The 24,648-nt window shown below is 45.8% G+C and overlaps 1 protein-coding gene across 2 annotated transcripts in view; it reads right to left on the bottom strand.

Annotated features, from left to right (window-relative positions):
• The window catches only part of LOC147135677 (uncharacterized), a 38,198-nt gene extending 13,863 nt beyond the window's left edge, over positions 1-24,335 (bottom strand). Inside the window, exons 1-3 of one of the 2 annotated variants that reach the window (XM_086052847.1) lie at positions 24,071-24,335; positions 9,934-13,418; positions 7,099-7,173 (exon numbers count right to left, since the gene is read on the bottom strand). In XM_086052847.1, the coding sequence (XP_085908973.1) occupies positions 7,099-7,173; positions 9,934-12,761 (2,903 nt within the window). In that variant the 5' untranslated portion in view covers positions 12,762-13,418; positions 24,071-24,335. The remainder of the gene's footprint in view (positions 1-7,098; positions 7,174-9,933; positions 13,419-24,070) is intronic. The other variant, XM_086052848.1, reaches the window with a different exon arrangement.
• Positions 24,336-24,648: the final 313 nt, after the last annotated feature.

Here is a 24,648-nt window from a genome sequence, read left to right as displayed (position 1 = left end):
CTGCTGACAAATGCCACTCTCATGTCATACCAGTGATAAATCCGGTTCGCGACACAAAACCCGACCGCGCGTCTGTTCCTAACTCGTCCTTACATTTCGTCTTTCAGTCATCATCCGTTCATCTGTCCGCAAAGCATCCATCCACCCCTCCACTTCATTATCACTTTCTAAAGCCTAAAAGCTGCTACGATTAAGTTTTAATGACGCCGAATATTTGACTGCGCGAGCTACCCGAGAGGGGGTACAGATCCGGCGCAGTGAATGGAAGAATGCGTGTTGGGAGGGAAAAAAAAAGTTGAGCTATTGAGCGTTAACCCAGTTTCCTTCCTGCACTTTCCTCAAGTCCCCTTTCTGGTCCACGGCGATCGAAGGGGCAGCGTGTGAGGGAGGAATGTCGTGTCGGTGCGGATGTGCGTCAGGAAGCGCTGATTCATGACGGCTGTGCGGTAAGAGCGGCTGGAGATGAGTCGCTACTGTAGGCGCTGTCACAAAATGTTCAGCGGCATCACTCCCCGTAGATTGCGCGTGAGTCGATAAGCTCTGGTCCTACGTGTGTCGGGGGCCCCCGGTGAAGGGGTCCTCCGGGCGCAGCGCTGCCGTGCCTGGCACGCATGTGCTTATCAGACTTGTGTTTGGACAAATGAGACGCACTCCGGAAGTTATTTCGGAGTAGACGTGAGAGGCTGAGAAGACCTGTCGATTTAGAGCTTCAATCGCAAAAAGGCGAGGAATACTTTCTCACTGGAAAAAAAAACGTAACTGAGGGAAATTGGACTTTTAAAGCGAGGTACGCAGATAGCAATAGTCAGGCTAAATTTGAGACTCTCTGCTCCTTTTAATCCAAATGCTGATTATTGGATGTTTGTAAGGGATTGTCCTAAAAAATTATTCCGTGGTGCGGGGTGTGTTAAGAGGGCAGTTTTTTTCACTTCATCATTGTGAAGTGACCCCCAGGATCAAAGTTCAGGTCCTGATTATCCAAAGTCTTTAAAAGATTGCTCGGAGCGATTGTCCTTAAAGAAGGAGGCAACCCAAACATATTTTTTTCGATTATGTTCTATGGAGGCACACTAGTTGAAACAAGGCAATGTGATTAATGTGAAATATGAGTTAAGCAGCAAAATCCACCCGTTTTTAGCCATTTCAGGGGGCGGCCATTTTGTCACTTCTGTCGACTGAAAATGACATCGCAGTTGCTCAGGGCTCAGATGACGACCAATCACGGCTCACCTGTTTTCTGAAGCTGAGCTATGATTGGTCGTTATCTGAGACCTGAGAGTTTGTGATGTCATTTTCAGTCGACAGAAGTGACAAAATGGCCACCCCCAGAGATGGCTAAAAACAGGTGGATTTTGTTGCTTAACTCACATCCCACAAACACAATTTTAACCAGAATGCTGTGTGGGCCTGCATACAAGATATTCTTTAAAACAAATGTTTGGTTAAACCTTTTCAATATCTACGATTGCAAATCCTTGTGTGGGGTCGACAACAAACTGACCCGCGGTCTGCCTGATTTTGACGTGAAACGAAACGATAACCAGTTAGAACGCTCGCCAAGTTGGCTCTGTAGCCCGCGACGAATCGTCGGAGCAACTGGTTGTGTTAAGTGTTTTTATAACATTTCTCAAAAGGCCTTCGCCACAATAACAATGACAATGAAAAGAGTTACCACAGCAACCCATGTACTGGAGATATGGGTCAGTACAGAGTCTATTAATCTGCAATCTGATCACTTCCAAATGACAGTGTGTACTGCAGAGCTTCGGGATTCGATTCGGGTAACAATATTATTGAGTCTCAGATGATGGCTAATTTGTGTTGTCTTGTCAATTTGTTTGTATTTCCTTTCCTGCTTTCTTTGTCGGGGCATTGTTGGTAGTCACGTTCCCCTTGTCATGTCGTGATTCTTGTGGTGGCGGGTTTTGATTCTTGGGTTTTTTTTCGTCACTTTGAGTTAAGTTGATTTTTTTAAGGACTTTTAAAATTCAGTATTCACTTCAAGCTGAAGTCAACCCAAAAATATTTTTTTCAAGAATATGTTCTATGCAGGCCCACTAGTTGAAACACAGCTTTCTGATTAATATTGTGTTTGTGGAATCTCTGGGGGCGTCCATTTCGTCATTTTTGTCGCCTGAAAATGACATCACACACCCTCAGGGCTCAGGTAACGACCAATCACAGCTCAGCTTCAGAAAACAGGTGAGTCGTGACTGGTCGTTATCTGAGCCCTGAGCGATTGTGATGTCATTTTCAGTCGACAGAAGTGACAAAATGGCCGCCCCCTGAGATGGCTAAAAACGGGTGGATTTTTCTGCTTAATCATATTAATCATATTACCTTGTTTCAACTAGTGGGCCTGCATAGAACATATTCTTGAAAAAAAATGTGTTTGGGTTGACTTCCCCTTTCAGGTCCGATTGAAATGTGCATTAGCATCATTGTCAGGACTTGTGCGTAGTAGTCGTCTGCCGACCCGTAATGCCCACTGTACAGTGTGAGCAGTCAAGTCGTTAGCTTCGACTTAACGTCGTGGGCGGTTTATTTGTGCAGCGTGAGTTGCCATTTCAAAAACAACATTTCTGGAATCGCCCCCGCTGAAGCCTTTTCTCAATTATCCACCACTCGGCGCAGGCGATGACGGATTGCCTTTAAAAAAAGAGAAAAAGGAATAACACCGGGTGGACTTTTACTTTGGCCGCAAACGTCGGGTCCTGAGAGTCATTAATCTACGTGCAAGCAGCTCGCTCGCGGATCTCCTCCAGCCAAACGCGTGATGGAGCAACCGAGTGAGGAGGAGCAGAGATAAAGCAGCAGAGTGCAGATCTGATTAGGCTGCACTCCACAGGGATTAAGCACAACAGCTCCTTGTTAGGCGCTACTTTACTCTCACGTTGGCCATTAGCAACAAGAATGATGACACCGGGAGTGGGGGCGGCTTAGCTAATTAACTCTCCTGTATGGTCACACAATCGGATTTTACATATTAATACGCGATCAATGCCCCACCAGTGCCCGATAAATCGCGTTGGACGTGTCATGCGTTATTCTCGCCGTAATAAGATGCTCTTTTTTTTTTTTTTTTTTTTTAAATGCTGAACAAATGAAGTGTTCAATTAGGGAGGGATTCCTTTCTCGGGTACAAAGTGTTCAAAATGTAATGTTCTGTTGCCAACTGCGTTTGCATGCAAAGTGGCATTAGCATTTTTACATAAGTTGTGCCCTGGAAAAGTTCAGAGAACAAGGCCACACGCTCAAAACACACCGCATCATAAGGAGATGTACAGTCGTCTTCCTTATTTTGTGCTGACATTTTTCAGCCAAAGAGCTTGGCGTACGCTGCAAACTAGAACAGCACAAATAGATACTGATCAGTCAATGTTCAGGTTCGTCAGAGAGATACGATCTTGTATCGGATGTCATTATATTGTGCGCAGGATGTGGAATGGATTGTTTTGTTACATATTGCTGGTGTTTTCATTTTCAAAGAGAGCAAGTCATTTTCAACCGTTTGGATTGGTCAATAATTTGGGAAAAATAACATACCCACGTGGGGATTGAGCAATCTGTGAAAAACAATTCAATTGAACAACTTTGGCCAACTGTGACAATCAATGCAGTGTATTTTAGGTTGTGAAAATGCCTTAAAGCGGAAGTCAACCCTAACTTATTTTTTTCAAGAATATGTTCAATGCAATACTAGTTGAAACAAGGCATTCTGATAAATATTGCGTTTGTGGAATAAGAGTTAATCCACTCAATTTTAGCCATCCCTGGGGGCGGCCATTTTGTCACTTCTGTCGACTGAAAATGACATCGCGGTTGCTCAGGGCTCAGGTCATGACCAATCACGGCTGACCTGTTTTCTGAAGCCGAGTCGTGATTGGTCGTTACCTGAGCCCTGAGCAACTGCGATGTCATTTTCAGTCGACAGAAGTGACAAAATGGCCGCCCCCTGAGATGGATAAAAAAGGGGTGGATTTTGTGCTTAACTCATATTTCATATTAATCATATTGCCTTGTTTCAACCAGTGGGCCTGCATAGAACATATTCTTGAAAAAAAATTTGGTTTGGGTTGATTTCCCTTTTAAATGGCTGCTGATATAATAAGCCGGCATTTTACGTTTACCATTTTGTCACTGTTCAAGTAAAAACCTGACTTCAGTTTTTTTCTTTTTTTCTTTTTTTTTTAAGTCGACGCTAATGTAAATGAAAGTCGAGTCCGCTGATCACGTCGTTGATATTTTGTTCAGTCCGGCATAAGCATTTTTAACGAAATCACGAGACCGACAATGGACAGCTCACTCACAGAGTTTACGCAGAACATAAACGCCATAAAGCACGAGCGGCGTTCCTATCCTTAGAAAGAAACTCGCTTAGTGCGCTTGGTGCTGGGACAGCCAAATAAATGTTGTACAACTTTGCCAAACGGGGAACCCTGTTGCTGCACCGGGTGGGCACATGTCAAAGGGAAACGCCTTTGAGACGCCGTCACGCCCCGCATGGCACAGAGAAAATCAACATTTTTTTTTAGGGGCCATATCGGATTAACGGTTTGTCCAATTAATTTTAATGGCGAATATTGATTTGTTATATACAGGTAAAATGAGTGATAAAATTGAAGTCAAGTTACCACGGTATATGTTCTTTTGTTGTTGTTGCTTTTGTGTAAATAAAAAAAAAAAAAAAAAAGGGAGGCACAGACTGTCTAAGATGCCAAATCAAAGCTGAAATTTGTTTCCAAAGCTCAAGAAGGATAAGCCGTAAAGATAGCAAACGGATTGATGTTTTTCAGGAGCTTTCAAAAAGTTGTGTTGCATTTGATGTTCCAGCTGGGTCACACTGAGGTGAAGGCAACATTCTGGTCTGAAATCACTCACATTCCTCCAAACTATTTTCCCTCCCCCTGTGGGAGCGTTTCATCTCCACTGATGTAATGTGCTCAAGCTCCTCTGCTTCCTTTTTTTTTTTTTTTGGGAATTGATGGAATCTGTCCTGTCAGATGTTACGGCTTCTCCATCACACTGCTCGTTTCGCAACCCCCCCCCCTTGCTTTTTTTTTCTTCCACATCGTCTTGGCCAAGCAGACAATCCGCCCCACCGTGCATTAACAGGAGGCTTGACGGACGAGGCGACCCGGTGGAATCGTCTCATCTGATCCGTGAAAGCACGGTGCGACGATGATGACTAATGTCTTATTAAGGGAGCGCAAGAAACGCTCCAAATCGTTTCAGACCACATGCGTGTATTATCACTTCCTCAAAAGTGATGTTCCTGCTCTGTATTGGTTCCATCTGCTGGGATGAATGTCAACTTAGTTTCAAGCTGAGAGCTCTCTACTTCGACTACTATGACAAATACTTCTCTTTTCTACCACGTCCATTCTTCTAAGCCATCCCGAGTGTCAAATTTGGAAAGCCGATGTGTATTTGTGGTCATAATAAGAAAATATATATATTCTATAGTTGGGTTCTCCAGCGTCGACTACCTCGCCCCAAGATTACCCCAAGATGGGACCAGTTTGTTCAACAGAAACAAGCCCAGGGTTACCAGTAATTACAGAAACTATCTTCGGCCCAATCTTACATTTTTGTTTTGTTGCTGCGCCAGGCCGTCATACCGTTGCTTTGCGTGAAACCTGTCCATGGCTCCAAAATAGGTTGTGTGGAACCAGGACAACATCGTGGTCATATGTTAAGTCGACTCGGAAGAATGATTACGTCTGTTTGCCAGTCAGGCTAATGTCAAAGACACTTGCATAGCCATGGGGAACATTTATATTAGCATGCCCGAATAATGAGGCGGCGAGCGTGCCGCTAAATCTAATTGCGCGACGCAATCAGTCCGACTCGTGTACCTGCCGCCTTCCCCCAGACTCTCACTTAAGAGGATGGATGACCAACCTGGAGCTGTTCATTATGTTTTTGGTCGCTGACGAGGTATGACATTGTTTGTCTGGCATGTATCCCCTCTGAGGTGCCAGAGTGAAAGCCTCAATCACCTGAGTCACCATCAAATGAGATTTGCCAACGCAATAGTCATCTACCTCGCCTCTCGTTTCCCTGCGCTGCTTTGTCCCGCGCTAATAACCCTATTTTTGTTTTGTTGTTAAACAGAAAGGCTCCAACAAAAACATCTGACGTAAATTCCCGATCAGAAAGTCATCGGCAAGGCCACCCAGTGCTGGAAGCAGCAAAGCAGCCCCAGAAAATAACCACGGTTCCTCCGTGTTCATTACAATTCTCCACTTTTGTTTCACCTGTCCAAAGAATTTTCTCCCAGAACCTTTGTGGCTTGTCAACAATTTTGCCAACGTGTTTACAAATTGAGTATGCGGCTTAGCTGCATTTTCCCTTGATTAGATTCTAAGTTCTAATCACATAAACATCTCGGTGGTGCGTCGCAGGTTCCACCGCGGATACTCAAGCGTGCCGTGATGCGGGGAAGCGACTCTGCGCCCGTCGCGGCAATGAAGCCATACGACCAAATTCCCCAAACGTGATGTGATGCGCGATGACAGCGCGATGCACAATAACTGCGCGCCGAGACACGCAATGTGCTCTCGTTGCCTTAACATGTAATGCGAGGGACGCGGCGAATAACCACACTTAGGTGGATTTTTTACACTGCGGGTCCAAGTGACCAAATCCAATTGAATGTGTATATCTGATTCTTTTTTTGGAGTGGGGGTGGTGGCTGTTTTGGAATGTCCATTTGAAGTGACACATATCCCATGTATATGGCATGAAACAACCCACATGCACAGACACACCAATTGATTTTACAAGCTTGTAACTCATACTGTATATCAAATCCATTTTCCCTATTGAAATGAATTATAATGCCATTAATCCGTTCCAGCTATAAAAAAAAAACTGATATCTGATACGTTTTGGATTTTTATCCACAGTTGCAGGAGGCCTGAATCTGATCTGAAGATATCCAACCCCATTGGATTTTTTTTCCCCCTTTTTCAAGGGGTGGTGCCATGACACATATCCCAAATGTCCAAATGTGACACCTGAGAGCAAAAAAAACCCAAACTTTTTTTTGTGTGTGTCCAGCTCTATTCACACAACACACATGCATCCACATACCTGTAAATGATGCACGCGCAGTCCCTGCAGGTCCCACAGTTCTCAATGTCCTGACCGGTTCGGTATGAATGTCTTCTGTGGAAAAGCATTGAGATGACATATCAGGGGTAAAAGGCTCATGTGAGAGTGTATAAGAGTGCGTGTGAATGTACGTGCGTGTGTTCAGCGTGCATGCGTGTTTTTTATCCCTACTGAGCTAACAAAAAAAAAAAAAAAAAATCCCCAGATCATTTTTTAATGAACGCTATTCAGCCCAACCAAACCTCCACCCCTCCCTCCTCCAACTGACTATTACGTAACCCATGAGTCACTACATCACTCCGGGCATAAAATAATGCTTATGAGGTAAAAGTCAAGTCTGCATGAATTAGACCGAGCCCCATTACCACATTCCCACGGCGGAGCATGCAAAAAGACGGCGAGGAGCCCAGCGCGCCGATGTCCGCGCCGCGTTGGCAACGATGCGCGCTTGGGATTACACGCTTCAGACGCCATCCGTATCGCTCATCGCGTTACGGCGATAAGGCGTCAGAGATGACTAAGAAGCTTAGTGTAGATTAATTAAACGATGATGAGAGTTTAGCGACGTCCCAAAACCGCCGACGCGAGATGGAGACGCAGATTTTTGCACGTCGGCGCGTCCCTCAAAAAGCCGCCGTTTTGACGGATGCGTCATGAAATCTTCTGTGGCATGACTGACGTGAGAGCTCGTCAAAATAACTACAGATGCTCCCTGCGCCCCGACCCTCTGTGCCTCCTGCCTGGCGATATTTCATGTTCCTCCTCTCGACGCTCAATCTGCTCCACCGCCGTGTTTGCCTTTGGGGCTCGCCATGCTTACATTGTGCTCGGTAAAAGTTGGCTGAGATATAAATAGTTGAGCGGGATCGTCGACGGAAAGCCGTTTGAGCGTTTATTGGATATCCTTGATATCCGGCTTAAGGCCCCTGTACTAGTATGCTCTTTGTCCTTGTCAGTGTAGAGGTGCAACCATTAATCGATTATAAAATTAATCGATAATTATCTTGATGATCAATGAATCATTTAGAGACTTTTTTTTAAATCTTCTTTTTATTGGGAAATACAAAATTTAACTAATCAACATTTAGTCATCTTGTCATTGTAGTTCACATTTCCATTTTTCTTGTTTGTGAAAAATAAAAGAGAAATTAAAAGACGAATTTAAAAGATTAACAAAAAGAAACTTTGTTTTAATCTAAAATTGTCAAAATCTTTGGAAACTTAACACTAAGTAGGCTCTGATTTCTGTAGTCCTTCCATAAAAGCTGACTGATTATCAGTGTGTTCAAAATAAAACATTTGCAAAAATCTGCTTTAACTTTGGAAAACAATGATCAGCTACTGCTTTCCATTTCTGCACACTAGTAAGACAACTTTGGCACTTAAAAAAAAAAAAACGTCATCATTTTACAGGAAATCCTTTAAATGTCATTTTTACAATACAATTAAAATGCTACGAGAATAAGACTTTTACAATGAAACGATAACAGATGTGAGTTCAGTGTTTACAAAAAATACAATCGCCTACACTGTTGTCAAATCCAGGTATGTTTGATTAACTGAAGACTCAAAAGTTGATGATTACTGGTCCGTCTACCCGCCTATGACGGACGCCCATTTTGTAGGCGATAAACGAAAGACGGGAAACTTTAAAAAAAAAAAAAAAATAGCCGGACTAAGCATAGTCGAAAGCCCATTTTTTTTGTCCATGTAATCGTCTATTTTCACGGTGAGGCTTCCATGCCCGCGGCGAGTTGGTCAAATTTGCTAGACGGAAACACTAACGGAAGGCCGTTTAAAATGATAGGCGGACCGGCCTATAGCCGATTACTATTTGGTCCGGCCGGGCAAAAAGGGGGATAGCGGAAGGCTACTCCACCTGCAGGCGGAAGGCAATAAACAGACCGCCACATTTTTTGTAAATTGCCCAGCTCTGATGATTACATTAGTGTGTTTGTCTCCCTGACCGTGAAAATTTAACTGTCATGGAATAAAACAGCAGGTACTCTGGCGTCACGCTGGCGTTGACTTTGCACACGAGCAGCCCTTCATAACTTATATATTCCTACAGAGTCTTCTGCACGTCAGGCCGCAGACGACCAGATGGCTCCCGCGCGCAACACCCGGCCCCGAGCGGAGAGCCCCCCCACCCAAACCCCCCACCCTCCCGCTAGCTCGGATTTACAGCTCCATTAGCCCGAGGCGTCCGATCATATGTTTACACGTTGAAATATGGCTAAGCTCCCGTTTGACCTCCAGCTTCAACGCTTAAACCCAGACTAACCCTTGATTTAACCCCCGGTTAAGTAAGCTTCGACATTATTGTTGATTTTACGCTCTATCTGTCAGTAGGATTACAGACAACAATCCTGTGTCCTCTATCCAAGCCCCTGTGAAAATATGAAGCTATGCCTTTGTTTTAGCCTAAAATGGAAGTTGAAACAGTAAAGTAGTTGTCACAATTGTTTCATCATCCAATCTGACTGGAATCTCTCGCCGTGTTGAAATAAATGATAATTAAGTTCGCTGCATTCATGGTTTTTACTTTAAAGTACATCAGGGTGGCATCATTTTTTTTTCTCTTTCATCTCTGACGCTTCATGCGTTTATGTGAAACTACCCGTTTTCTCTCGCATTGCCCTGATTAGCGTCATGAGTGAGTTGGAGCAAATCCCAAAATAAACTCCACCTGCGACGGCCGCAGCCAAGATCTGAAAAACGGACCTCAGAACCGTGAGGCGGATGTACTAAACCACTCGCTCAACGTGCCGCACGGTTGTTAATGTAAAGCACTGAAGTAAAATGTGGCCTCACCCGTCTCGCTCAGCCTCTTTCTTCTCCAAGTCTTGAATGACATCCAGTAGGATCTTGATGGTATTCTGGCTGGTCTCCAGGACCCCCTCCAGACTGTGGAGATGGTTTTGCAGGCTGCGAATGTCACGCAAGGGCCCGTTGGGACCCAGGAGCTTCTCTGTCACTCGGGCCGGGTCCAATTTACACTTGGCCCCGGACACTAACCCTCCTAGAATCTCCTGGACCTGTCTCAGCGTGTCAGCCTGGGTCGGAGTCAGGGGCTTCTCCCCGGAAACGGCACAACCCTTGGCCCCGGAACATCCCTGCTGGTTTGGAGGGAGAGCGTGTTGGCTGTTTGGAGCGTTGGCTCCTGCGCAGAGCATTTTGTGTAGAACCCCAAGCTGAGCCTGGGCTGAGCTGAGACAGCTGGGCTTAAAACAGGCCTTGGCGGGAGAGGACGGCTTTTCTCCCTTCGCCACACAAACTGGCGGGGTTTTAGCCCTGTGCTTAGGAGAGCCGGCTCTCTCGCAGACCTTCGGCGTTTCCGTGCATTTCGCAGCTTCTTTCTTCTCGTTCTCCGCGTCTTTATCCTTCTCGTCGGCCTTGCTCTCTGCCCTGAGCACGGGTGTTCGGAGTGCAGCCGCCGGCGGGTCGTTTCCTGTTTTACGTGGCGTGTACGGCGGCGGTGGCGGCGCAGGGGGTGGAAGTCGAATGCCCCTCTTATCCTGAGCATTCAAGGGGGCCTGAGAGGGAGGGGTGTATGGCGGCGCTGCTCGAAACGAGTACAGCGGAACGGCTTTTGTCGGTGTCGCGCAGTGGTGCACGTTTGGAAGATGGACCAGTGGCGGCGGAGATACGCACGTTGTTAGTTTCGGGACTGGAGAGGAGTAGGGCGCTATGCCTATGCTGACCGAGGCGGCGTTTTGCAGAGCTTGACATGGAATGTTACAGTGAGCTACAGTTTGTATGAGGGTCGTACACGAAGGGATAGCAGGATTGTGGAGAGGGCCCGCTGCATGGGTTGTAGTGTAGTAGGAGATGGAGGTGCAAGACAAAGCAGCTTGTGTCACGATTGTACATGGTGTTTGATTTGTAGCCGGATAGGCATTGTGTGGTTGTGGCTGACTTGCGGTTTGGTCTACGGGATCGCACGGAGCCCCGCCTGGGTTATTTGCAGGAGAAGGGGTAGGACAGGTGAGGGTGATTGGCGATGCCGTGTTTGGGACAGGGGAGGCGCAGTTTGCAGTCGGGCATGCCGGTGCTGGTGCGGAGCGGGCGAGCGGCGCACTGGCAAACGCCGGCGGGGCCGCGTGACTATAGGATGAGATGACGGGCTGCGGGATGACAGCGGGTGCAGGGCAAGGAACGGGCAGGGCCGGCGAGGGAGGTGGGGGGACGCTAGCTGGCTCGATTGATGAGGCGCAAGATGGCTCAGTGCATTCTTCAGGGCTCTGTGTTGGTGCGCTTGTAGGAGGCGGAGATGTAGAGTAAGGCACAGTAGTTATTTGTGTGGGGAGAGGGTCCTGTGTCCCATTTGGCGGTACAGGACTCTCAACTTGAATTTGATCTGAGTTTGGTGATTCTAGCGGAGGTGGAGAAGCACTGGGGCTGGATGTTTGCGTCTGCGACGGTTGATGGTCTGGAGGCGAAGGCGAGGGAGAGTCTGTTTGTATCTGAGTGGTGCGCTGAGTAATATTTAAAGGGAGGGTCGAATTGGAGTGGCTGTTTTGAATCTGGACTTCCGACTGTTGTTTACCCTCCGTTTGACTTTGTGTAGTGCAATACTTTAAACGGCTAGACGTGCACTCGGTTTGAACTCGCGAAGCACAAAGTCTGCCGCCTGAATGCGGCAGGGTCGAATGGGGGCTTTCAGTCTGAGTGGGCGTGGTGCAATAGTGCACTTCTTTTCCAGGATCGCTCGTTGTCCTATTCAGACGCTTTCGCCTCCTGGCCAGCGAGGGAGTGACGCTTCCCTGCCGCTTGGGGCCGTCTCGGCAGGGCGCGGCGGAAGAGTGCAACGGCTCGGTGTTGTGAAGGACTGACGGCGGACAACTGTGCCTGGAGATTTTTGTGACAGCGACAGTTGATTTCATGTCCGCCTTGGAGGATTTCGACCTCCGTTCAATCACAGTTCGATCCACGGGCCCTTGAGGACCGTTCACATCCTTAGAGCCAAGCGGCGCCGCGTGGTTTTGTGAAAGGTACTCATCCTGGGAGTCGCGTTCATCGTCGCCGTCTATGCCCAAAGAATCTCCCAAGCTGTGACTACGGGTGTGCGTGGAGGAGAGAGACTTTCTCAGGCATGGCGAGGTCTGGATGGCTGTGCTGGTGCTTGGCTTGCGCGTCATGGGCAAGGTCAGGGAGTTGGTCTGCGGCGGCGCCCAGCATCGACGCGTGGGCCCCGGTGTCAGTGGATGAGGAGGGGCCCTGGCCAAGAAAGCTGCCACCACCTCGATTGTACTAGCCATGTCCCCACGCACTGCGCCTACCACAGAGGTCTGACCAAGTAGACTATCGGTTCGCGGTCCATCCCTTGCTCCCCATGGTCCCTTGGGGGGCCTGCTGCTGTGTTTGCGCAGAGGATGAGGACTATCGCAGTCCGCCGTCGGCCTCTGGTGGCTGCTGTTCTCGCCCGTGCCGCTGTTGCCGCTGCTGCTGCTGCCGTCCTCCAAGTCTTTAAAGCGGACTTGGTGGGTGCGGTTGCGGCGCCGCCTCAGGCGACTCTCAATATCCGGGGAGTCACGATTGAGAAGCACCGAACGCACGGTCATTGTCCCGGTTTTTTCCGCCAGGGCGCTTTTGCCGTTGGTTTGGCCCGTCAGCAAGAGGTTGGGCTCCTTGCTCACCATTGCTCTTTCCTCTCGCTCCCCGCCAACATCCAACAACTCTGCGGGCAGTCAGATGCGACGCAAGAGACCCGGGGCGTATCAATGCATCACCAAGGACATTGATTTTCCATTTGCCTTATCGGCATGAATGCAGCAAGAGAACTGGAGTTTCTGCCGACTGTCTTATAACAACTCTTTTATTGGCTCCTGCACGGCTTATCCCTTGTCTTTAAGACAAGGAAGTGTCATATTCACAGGTCAAGATGATGAAAGGTCCAAAGGAAGAGAATCAAGTCCTTTATCTTTCACCTGTCGAAAAATAAATGTATGCAGCATAAATATACTTCAAACCGCTGCATGTCTTCCGTTGCGCTTGCTCCCCATTCATCTGCGGGTAAGATTCCGAGCGAATAAGCAGGGAGGATGCAACCTGTCCTTCAGTTTTGTGTCCATCACATTGGCTGTTCGACCTCTCCAACTGTGTCGTCCTCCGGGCCGACAGGGGGAAGGACGGCCAAGTTATAGACCGGACCCGCTTGGCTCTCCATCACACCCTGCGTCATTCGGCTTTTGTGGCTCTCACTTCCTTGCTTTTATTGCACCCCTTCAAAGGTCTTTTCTTCTCTTGGCCCTTCTTTCACCGAGTCATTTCCTCGTGGCTCAATACAGTAGAAACTCCTATTAAAAAAAAAAAAATAAAAAAAGAGAGACAAAGAGGGAGGTGTGAGAGACTGTAATTGTTCCCATATTATTGCGTTTCCATTGAAACACGGCACGCTTCTTCCTCGGCATAATGAAGAAGGCGATAAGGTAGGCAGCTATTTTAAAAATGCATGAGAGCCGGGTCAACGCAGAATGGAGGAGGGAAAGATCAATCAGCCAATGTAATGACAGGGTGGAGGTGGCAAAAGAAAAGGCTTGACTAACACAATAGGGGGAAAAGGAGATTGTAATTAAGGTCCATTCACACGGACCGCGGGCGACACTGTTTATGTATGTGTACTAATGTCACTGTGGCAGCACTGATGTGACTCAATGCAGCAATGTTGTGACTCTTGTCATATCCCTCCCATGCGTGCGTCGTACGCAATTTCTCCTTTACGCCACGTTCGGGAGTCAGCGGCGGCGGTGCTTCCGGGCTTCTTGATGATGCGCCGTGCTGACACCCTCTCTGATTCATCTGCTCGCCGCGTGACAGTCTGTCCGCCACGCTCGGCCGTGCCCTCGTCACTCCCGATTCGACGCCGCCGCCGTCGTCGATGCGACACTTCCATTTTCCGGCAGTCCCACTGACACTTGTTGAATTCCAAATACTTGGTAAACTTAAAGGGGAAGTCGAGCCAAAGAAATCTTTACAATGTGTTGTATGCGCTCCCACTAAACACGGCATTCTGATTACAATAGTATTTGTGGAACGTGAGATCGGAAGTTAAATCCACTCGTTTTATCCATCTCGGGGAGGTTGTGGCCATTTTGTCGCTTACTGTCGAATGAAAAGGAATCACAGTTGCTCAGGTAACAAGCAATCCCGGCTCACTTGTTTTCGGAAGCTGAGCCCGTGATTGCTTGTTACCTGAGCAACTGTGATTCCTTTTCAGTCGACGCACTCTAAAAACAGTTGGGTTAAAAATAACACAATTTTGGGTCAACAATGGACCGATCCACTACTTGGGTCAATTTGACTCACCTTGCGTTAAAGCTACCAATTTTGGGGGGGGGTTGTTTCCTGCAAAAACAACACAAAAAGTTGGGTCAAATTGACCCAAGTAGTGGATCGGTCCATTGTTGACCCAAAATTGTGTTATTTTTAACCCAACTGTTTTTAGAGTGGCCAAAATGGCCGCCCCCTGAAATGGATAAAAACAGGTCGATTTTGCTGCTTTTAATTTGTATTCCATAAAATAATATTAATCAGAATATCAGGTTTGGACTAGTGGAGCTGCATAGAACATATTACTGTAAAGAAAACATTTGTGGTTGACCTCCTCTTTAAATACAAAAGTAGATTTAGTTAGAGATGTGTACTTTAATTGAGTATTCATTTTTCTGCCGCACCTTGTATTTCCTACAAGAATAGTTATGTGTGCTATCTCATAAATAGGCTTGTTACTTTTTTCACCCTCGCGGATGACGGCACAACATAAAAAAGACGCAAGTAGAGCGAGGTTAAGTCAGCCGTGATAGAGATCTTCATTGATTGAGATCTTGGGGAATTACAAAGCAGGCACAACATGGCGACACAGCAGCGACATGGCGAAGCGTGAACCAGGGCACGTTAACAACAGCAACGCATTTGGAGAAGAAAGATATCCCCATCAATTGCCTTATTTAAGAGAATCATTGATTTGTGGCAAATGTGTTTGCGTACAGGTCCTTTGCCAGCCTAAAAACTGCCAGCATCTGCTTCCCAAAAATCTGTCTGATAAAAAAAAAAAACAGATGAGGTGTATTTTTTTCAGCTGTCATCATTAGCTAATTTCACACGTTTTTTTTTTTGTTAGTAAGTTTACATTAGCCAATGCTTGCTAGCTATAATCTCTTCTCACGATAAAAGGTAATAAAAGAGGGAAACTATTTTTTGTGAGCAGAGATGTTTTTTTTTCTCGTTGTGCCAAGTTATCAAAACCGGTGTTGTCTAAAAGTAGTAATATTTTTTTTAGCCGTTTTTAGCCATCTGAGGGGGCGGCCATTTTGTCACTTGTGGCGACTGAAAATGACATCACAGTTGCTCAGGGCTCTGTAAACGGCCAATCGCGGCTCAGCTTCAGAAAACAGGTGAGCCGTGATTGGTCGTTACCTGAGGCATGAGCAGTTGTGATGTCATTTTCAGTCGACGGAAGTGACCAAATGGCAGCCCCCCCAGAGATGGCTAAAAATGGGGGGGGATTTTGCTGCTTCACTCACTTTTCATATCAGAATGCCGTGTTTCAACTAGTGGGCCTGCATAGAACATATTCTTCAAAAAAAATATGTTTGGGTTGACTTCCGCTTTAAATACATCTTGTGAATACTTTTGCCACCTCTGCCGTCCGATAACCTCTCATAGCTGACTGTCTGACTCTCCGCTCTCTTCCCCTCTTTAGTCTGCGGCCGTGGTAATTAGTGACGCCTTCGCAGCTTCCAGGTCATTTCGGGAGCGAGCGAGGAAGCGACACCCGAGGGCCTGACACTTTTATTTACGCTTCTCTCTTTCTCGCTGCAGCTCGCAAGGGGAGCATCGTTGTCGCATCCGCGAAAAAGCACACTTTATTGGGATTAACAATGATTAAAGACGCAGCCTCCGGGCCAAATATCAAGCGCGTACACTCGTATACACTAATGGATTTAGGGATGAATGATGGGGATTCCTGTTTATTTTATGTTCTTATCGCCGATGAGCCGCTTATGATGATTCACCTAGACTACTAAATCTTCCCCGGGTACAAGGGCGAAAAGTATACGAGGAGCGCATACTTAGCAAGGTTAACCTGCTTTCAGAGCGCCAACAGCAGTTTAATAGCAATGGCAGTCATATCGTCTCAGAATAGCAACATTGGTATCATTTCGGCGACATGATACGGGAGCACCGGCTCTGTCATTGCCATGGCGACCCCGCATCCCCCACTTTAATGGGCCGCAATATTGGCCGAGCAGCGGGAAATGATTCTCATGTCGCCGCTAGCGTCACTGCAACGTTGCGTTTTAGAGGCGTGAGCGGCGCTTGTTCAAACTTGCGATGCAAAGACGACTTTCACTGGCCTGGATTCTGCGACTCGTAGCACACCACAAGGGCACGGCGAACACCCGCCACACACATGGCGCTCACTTGACCATCTGTCCATCGACAATCAAGAGTCTCATCTTTCAACGCAGAAGTCTTTGGAGGAAAAAAAGTGACCCGATGTAGTGAAATTCTGCCGGAGATACGACGGAGAGCAAGCTGCGCTAGCTATTATCTTAACGTATAGTATAGTATAGTAAGTGGAGTGGAAAGGTGTGGAAGAGTACAATGTCTCAAAATGGCACCAAAGGCCCGCCTATTTGGAAGGTAGTAACTGGCGTCAAGGAAGTATACAAAGTTGAAACGATACATCTCGATTGAGAGATTAAGATCTTTGTTGTCGGGAGGAGCTAAATTAAGCATGTGTTGTTAGTGGAATTTATGGAGAGTCTTCTCTGTGTAGGCATGGACAGATTTTCCGTCACGATTTTTTCAATTTTTTTCATCATCTGTTTCATGTTTGGCGGGGGGGGGGGGGTTCAGGGAGGGAAACCCTGTTTTGGTGGAAAACGCATTGGAGATTTATCAGCGTTTTTAAAATAATTTTTGGGGTTAAAAAAAAATATTTGCGGATTTTCACGAATCACAGGCCGGTAGCGGGGGTCCACCTTTCAGTGCATTTTTTTCAAAAGCAAATCATCTGTGAGTGATTTATTTTAATGACAGTATTGTAAAATGAGCTGGAAATTATATTTCAATGTTCTGGGATCATAGTTTGCCACATAGTTATTTCTTATAGTACAAATTTCTAGCGATTGACAGCAAGGCTTGCTCCTTATCCCTCATCAATAGCTTTATTGTAATTCTGATTGTCCTACTACACAAGCGTAAGTCCCAACTTGTGTACAAATTTGGTTTTGTTACTACTGTAGGAACGGAACTCCATCAATAACCAAGGTCTCCCTGTAAAAAAAAAATAAAATAAAATAAACAAACCTCCCTGTAGGGGGAGCCTGGCAAACCCAATTATTCGTGGCTGCTGCTTTAATAGACAGTCCACTGACCTTGGATTTTCTACTTTAATCTTTCGTGGCTTCAACCATGTTGCCGTCCTTCTGATTTTTTCATTAATATCCCGTATCTCTCAAGTCGTCTGGCTTTCTTGTAAGAAAAAAAAAAAATCAAATCTGTTTCAACCTTCAACCCTGACAGATTTGCCTCTGAGCCTCCGTCCCGCCGCTCACGCGGCCATTCCCCTTACTCATTCCCCACGGTGTCATCCTCATCCTCTCCCTTCTATCTTTCTTCCATCTTCTTATCAGCCATGCCACTTGTATCACTCTCGTCGCCGCCGACGCTACAACGCAATTTCACATGAACCAGACCGCCTCGCCCCCCCCCGACTACCACCACCACCATTAGAAGCTCCCGCTCCCACCTCTGCGCATTTCCACCCTCGCAGTCTGCAAAGCACCCTCCAGATCAAAAAATTTACGCTGACAATTTAATGAATGTGGACCCCGTTAATGGCGCCCGGGCTGGCTCCCGCGGCCGAGGCCAGCCCTTCCCTACATGTGACATTTTCATGTTGAGGTTTATTGGCAGACTGGAGATAAATCACCGGGCAGGAGGAAGAAGGTGTGCAAGCGCATAATGCCACAGTTGGGCTCATAACTCTCCGAGGTTATTATTTAAGCTTCGCCACAGCCTGCTCGCCTGCCGCTTACCACTCACAGGAGGCTTTTCTGTCACCGTTCCCACTACCGATGCTATGAGGTCACGTCTCATCTCCCTTTAAGACTCATTTTGTGTATTTACCCTGACGGCGCTCAACCAATTTGGAATTGGACATGTTTCCAAGATTTCATCAGGTCTTGCATGTCATTTTCCAAAATGAAGACCTTCATTATCCTCATGAATGACAGTCCCAAATTTGTCCACTTTCTGTGGTCGTATTCAGTGAGTGAAAGGGCTTTAGTTTTATACAAGTGCAGAAATGCAATTTTCATGGGAATTATGATCCAAGAGTCCAACAAGAACATGCCAAAAAAGGAGACGACTTCATTTAACTACCTCCCAGTCTGACTTTTTTTCTCCTCCATTTTTTTCTGTTAATTAGTTTTCACATGCATTCACAAGCCAGATTGGTAAATGGTAGGGCTTAACCGATTAATCGTTTGATCAGCCGATATAAATTCATTCACAATCGGCAAAAATCAGCAGGGTTTTTATTTTTTTTAACACATTTTTGCTGATATATTTTTTTTTGTAACACATGAACACAGGACAAAAGACAAAAAAAAAAGACATTCAAACACCCCTCGGCAAAAGCTGCAGATTATTGCCATTTTATCCGTCTATTATAAAGGTTAACAAATACTAAAGGACAAAGTGTTGTAAAACAGTCAAATGTTTTGCATGTAATTTATATCTTTATTGTTTGTAAGCATTAAGGAACCCTTAAAAAACAAGTATATGCCTGTTCAATATTTCTTTTTTTTAAATGAATCGTCTGATTAATTGGTTACAGGAATTTTATCCTGCCAAAATATCGAAATTGGCACTGGCCTCAAAAAAAATCATTCGGGCCCTGGTAATTAGTATTGAAGATGATCTACAAACAACCATTCATACTCACATTCAGAATTTAGAACTATTTAGTTTTCGGTGACCCTAGCACGTTTTCGGGGGGTAGCTGTGAGGAACCCAGAGTAACCTGACTTCTGAAATCATAAACTTGCTTAAATCACCTTTAATTATGTTGTAACAGTATTAATAATGAATATACCGAATAGTCATTTGTGACGACACCAATCGTGTTAATTATTTAAAAAGGTAGGAAATGCATAAATGTTGATATGAAACACTCTATTTCTAGAAATCTCATTCCTACATTTCAAGGAAATCGCAATGTCCCATTAGAACAGGTCCACGGGCTACCCATGAGGTCCTTGGTGGCTACCAGGTGCCCGCGGTCACCACATTGGAGACACCTGTTTTAGTATGTTTGTTTTATTAGCAAGCTACTCCCCATATGTAGGCATGCACATCTGGAAAAACAAGACATAATAAATTTATAATACACGTTTGTACTGATGATACGACGTAATGTATTGCTAATTATTTTGAGGACCCCAAATTTGACACTGCTAAAACTAGTAGCACATTTGCGGCCTACGTGCGTTGCGCAGGTTAGAAGGTGCTGTGTGTTCTTTCGTTGTGCTCAAACAACCAAAAAATGTCTTGTCGGATCATCTGGCCATGCTCTGATTTGTCAGACGGCGGCGAGATTCGGAGGAGGAGGCGGCGGCGGCGGCGGCGAGCGGAAGAGGAAGGAGAGGAGGTAGACGCGCTCGGTTATATTTAGTGACGTTGCGAGACCGACCGAGAGAAGTCCGACCGAGTGTGATGGAGGAGGCGGTAAAAGACAAGGCAACCAAGGGGAGGGCGGGGAGCACAAAGAGGAAATGTCACGGCTCGGGTTCAGCGGAGTGGTAAATCAGGAGCATCAGCGTGTCAGGGTGTTTAAGGAGGAACTGGAGAGGAACTAAGAAAAGCTATATGATCAGCGATGGGCCCGGCAAACACGCTGCCGTGGCACGAATTTACAACCACGGCGCACAACGAGCCTTTGCGTCGTTCGAGATGTGCTTGCAAATTGTTGTTTGTCAGCTCAGCATTGTGAAGCCTCACGGGGGGGGGGGGGGGGGTGGGGGGGGGGGGGGGGGGGCTTCTTTTATTTGACACGATACAACTGGCAAGGATGTCGAAATGCGAAAACTTGCAAGAAGAACAGCGAGCAGGCGTTCCCAATGTGAGATTCGAGTTTCATTTCGTCAGTGATCACACTTGTCGTTCAAAATGTTTTCATCTCAAATCATCCTTCTCAATTGAAATGAATAGAAGTGTCATTCATCTGTTCTGGCCTCCCCACCCAAAATGTAATGTGTTTAGAATGTGAAAAGTAGTACTCCATAATATTTGACTTTATAAAAAATATACAGCGATGACTTTATTAATTAATATAGCGAACTAAACAATTTTTGCACCATTTTTGTTGCTTTAACTCAATGAATATCGTGCTGCTCCCTCTGGTTTTCACACTTTGGCCACCTGGTGACAGTATAATAAAGATATATATATATATATATATATATATATATATATGGCGTCAATCCAAACTCACTAAACTACAGAAAGCGTAGTCACTCTTTGCAGCGGATAAAGAATAGATGCCTGTGAGTCTTGTTATGTCTGCATATCTTGCTCCACTATTCGCACTACTCTTTGTGTTTATATTGTTTGTTGGCATTTAGCTAAACAAACTGTAGTAAGGCAAAGGTTTTTGGTTGTTTTAAAAACACAATGTGTAAGTCTCTTTAGTTTTTCTTTTGTATGTTTTTTTTGTTTTTTGTTTAGTTTGACAGTGAATTTGAACTGGGAGTGGCGATAAACAGCTTGAAGCCTCTTTTCTGAAACCTTGTTCACTATCTGCCAAACTTGCTGCTCGTAGGGAAGTCATTTGAAGTCATTTGATCTGAGTTCAATTGATGCCTACTTAAAAATGTGGATAACCTATTAATCGTTTAAAAACGTGAAAAAAAAAAATTTTAAAAAGTGAGCCGTCACCGGGCAGTTTTCAGCTGATTCGATATGTTGTCGGACAAATAAATCGCTGTGATTTATTGAAGAGGGTCACAGGACTGCAGTTTTGGGGTCTTTTGTTATAAAAGCTCTTCCCCTCACTTCAGTTCAAGTAAAGGGGAACTCTAGGCAAACATTTTATTTGCAATAAAATGCTCTTTGCGGCCCCTCCATTCGAAACATTGGTTAATATTGCGTTTGTGGGATAAGAATAAGGCAGATGCATCCATCTCAGGGGCTGCCATTTTGGCCGTCTGCCCGCCCTCTGCTGTCAACTGACATTGACGTCAAACCGCCCTCAGGCGCAAATTCCAGAAAACGTCAACCGTGACGCTCGCAATGCAAAGTTCCTTGGCACCGATTTGCGCCTAAGCTCTACTTTTCCATGAGACCGGGCTTTGGCACCCTCTTGCGGCATCTTAGGGCATTTCATAAAGAGAAACGAAAACAGTGAATCTCTTTTCCCGCCCAGGAATCCCGACAGTGAACGAACCGCGCACTACTCAACACCTGATTGGTTAATTGATCCGGGGGTGTGGCTTGTGACAACAGGCGCACGTTGAGTTTTGTTTCCTCGCAACAGTGGCAAGCCCGGGGAAAGTTAGCGAAACTAGACGGGGACATAGCGGAGCATTTAGCTGCTGAAAAAGCCAAATGTTTCCCTCGGGCTTCTCGCGGAGAGAAAAACAGAAGCGTAAGGAGAGTGATAATTGGAGCACTCCGGGTGAATGCTAATGACGGCGCGCGTCTGAAACGCGTCTGCATGGGCAAATGTTTGCGAGCTCAACTTTGCCTTTGAACAGAACGGCGGATAAAAATCATTAGATGTTTCACACGCGCCTTGTTTTGAAGCCAAGGAGTTCAAATAGCATTTTAATTTGGAATCCTGCGAATAATGGATATCTGGAAGGCACGACGGCAATTTGGCCGAAGAGGTTCCCGCGCCTTCGTAGCATTTCCGCCCGCGCCGGTTGTTTGTCTTGCCTCCCCGGTTGCGCAACGTTCACGCCTTTACGTTTTGAGACGAGCATTTGCGTTTATTTGTCTCTCGATGCGAAACGACAAGAGTTTTGCTCGAGTGACAGTTGTAATCACTCCGCTTTTCCCCAAGGAAGTCCAGATTGCTTCCAAGTTTTCCGGGGGATGCGAGTGCCAGCATAGATTTGTTCCATCTGTCCGCCGCGGACCAACAATGGCGTGTTTGATATGAAAATCCCATCCTAAGTGGGCTAATAGATTGTGACGAGCACACTTTGACAGCAGCAGTCAGTGTTTGTGCCAAGGAAATCCAAAGTAAGCATAATCGTTTGATGTTGACCGGACGGCAGATGAATTGTTCTTTTTGTTGTTGTTTTGCTTGGAGCCTTGTAAAACAGCCGCTGCGTTTTCAGCTCCGGTTGGACGGCGCACGTTGTGACCCGTGAGGCCCTCGTCCAAACGGCCCCATAAGTACTGGGTCCTTGTCACTAGCCGCCTGCCTGTCTAAAACAAGATGAAGGTGCATTGTTAAAATCGATTAAATGTAATGTATGAGAGTGAAAAAAAAAATATATATATATATATACTCTAAAAATGTTTGATTAAAATTGGAATATCAGGTAAGATGTTAAATACACTAAATAAAAAATTGTATGAATGACGAGGCATGTGTTTGCCGAATAGAAATTGGAAATTAAAAAAAACAAAATAAGATATACAGGACTGGACAGTGTCTAGGTGTTGAATAAAAAAAAAAACCAGGGGACAAAAAATACATTAAATTAAGTAACAAACTCAATAAAATTAGTAATAAACGATAAATGGCAAGATTGTACACTAAATTTGAAAAAGTTAGATTGAAAAATTAAGAGCACAGTATTTTGATGTAAAATTAGATGTAAAACAACCAATTTAAATATAATTACACAAAATATTACATTTAAAAAGCAACATTTAGATCACATTAAAAACATTCCAATTTGTATATATGTTAAATTGAGGGGGAAAAATGATTGTACGAGGACACATATGCTCAAATAATATCAATTACGGTATATGATATGATACAATATATTATATTATATTTTATGTACACACTCACATATATATATATATATATATATGTATGTGTATACATATATATATATATATATATATATATATATATATATATGTACGTGTATATATATATATATATATATATATATATATATATATATATATATATATATATATATATATATGCTATTATATATATATATGCTATTATATATTATATAGGCTAGAAATTACATACTAAGCAACCCAACAACAACAATCCAAAGGTATGTTTTACATGTTTATAATCTGTAATTAAACTAAACATCTCAAAAGGCACTGCTTGGTACCACCTAGCTTAGCGTATACACTATACACACACGCACACACACACACACATACGCGCACACACACATACATGATCTAACTATACTAATGGGATTCCCTCAGTCAGTGTTTTCTCCCCCTTGTGAAACTTTGTGGATATCCCCTTTCTAAACACACGCACGCACGCCCCCCCACACACACGCACAAACACGCACACACACACATAAGGAGTGACATATATGCAAGGGAAGCACAGTGCTGGAATCTGCAACGCTCGCACCAACGAAAGCGTCTTGCTCGTCGGAGCATCCCGTAAAGCTGCACAGTCTCCGAAAACAAGACCCCCATCTGCAATAAAGTCCATCCCCGGCTATCTCTCTGCGCACACACAAACACACGCACCAACAAACACAAGGCAGCGAAGCAACCAGGCTCTGAGCACATGACCCCTCTTGTGGGAACAAAAAAAAAAAAAAAAAAGAATCCAGACGCATGTCAGTGATGCCTTTGATTAGAAACGCGATGGGGGAGGGAAAAAAAAGCACACGCGCGCACAACAGGGGAGCAAAAGATGTCCAAACAAGAGGCTACTTAGTGTAGCCGGGCTTATCGCCACGGCGATGCCGAACTGAGTCACACGTACCGCATCTCTCTCCTCCTCCGGTCCTCGCATCCCTCCGGCGTTGCTCGTTATTCCCGCCGCCGCCTTCTTCCGTCCTCCTCCGGATGTCTCCCGTCTCGCTCTCGCTCTGTGTCCCCCGCCCCCACCCTCCCCGCCTCGGTCTCCCCTTCACGTGGGGACCTTGGTGGGCATCCCTGGGAGCTGGCTGCCTGGCGGTTGGAGCGCTGCGAGTGGAAGTGAACGGACAGGAGGGGGAGCAAGACGACAAGAGTGAGCAAACAGGCAGTTATCCTCTCATGTGCTCAGCGCCCCCCCCCCCCCCCTCCCCTCATCTCCCCTCCTCTCCCCTCCTCTCCTCCCTCCATCACCGACGCCGCGGTTCGCCTTCTTCCCCCCCTACTTCGCATCGCTCTGTCCGTCGTGACCTCCTCTCGGGTGTCGCCATACAACCTCCCCCTGTGTCCTTTTAAAGCGATGGGGGAGGTGGAGTCGAATTAAAAAGCGGAGTATGTAAAACTGCGGGGAGGGTGGAAGCAAGTAGGGGTTGGGGGGGAGGGGGGAAGTGGGGAAATGAGGGGCAGGACATTTGGTTTTGGGGA

The sequence above is a fragment of the Filicampus tigris genome, chromosome 15, assembly GCF_054856515.1.
Source record: "Filicampus tigris isolate MCC_2025a chromosome 15, RoL_Ftig_1.0, whole genome shotgun sequence".
Taxonomy (NCBI): domain Eukaryota; kingdom Metazoa; phylum Chordata; class Actinopteri; order Syngnathiformes; family Syngnathidae; genus Filicampus; species Filicampus tigris.
Note: the sequence above shows the minus strand (reverse complement) of the source record. Positions and strands in the feature narration are given on the sequence as shown.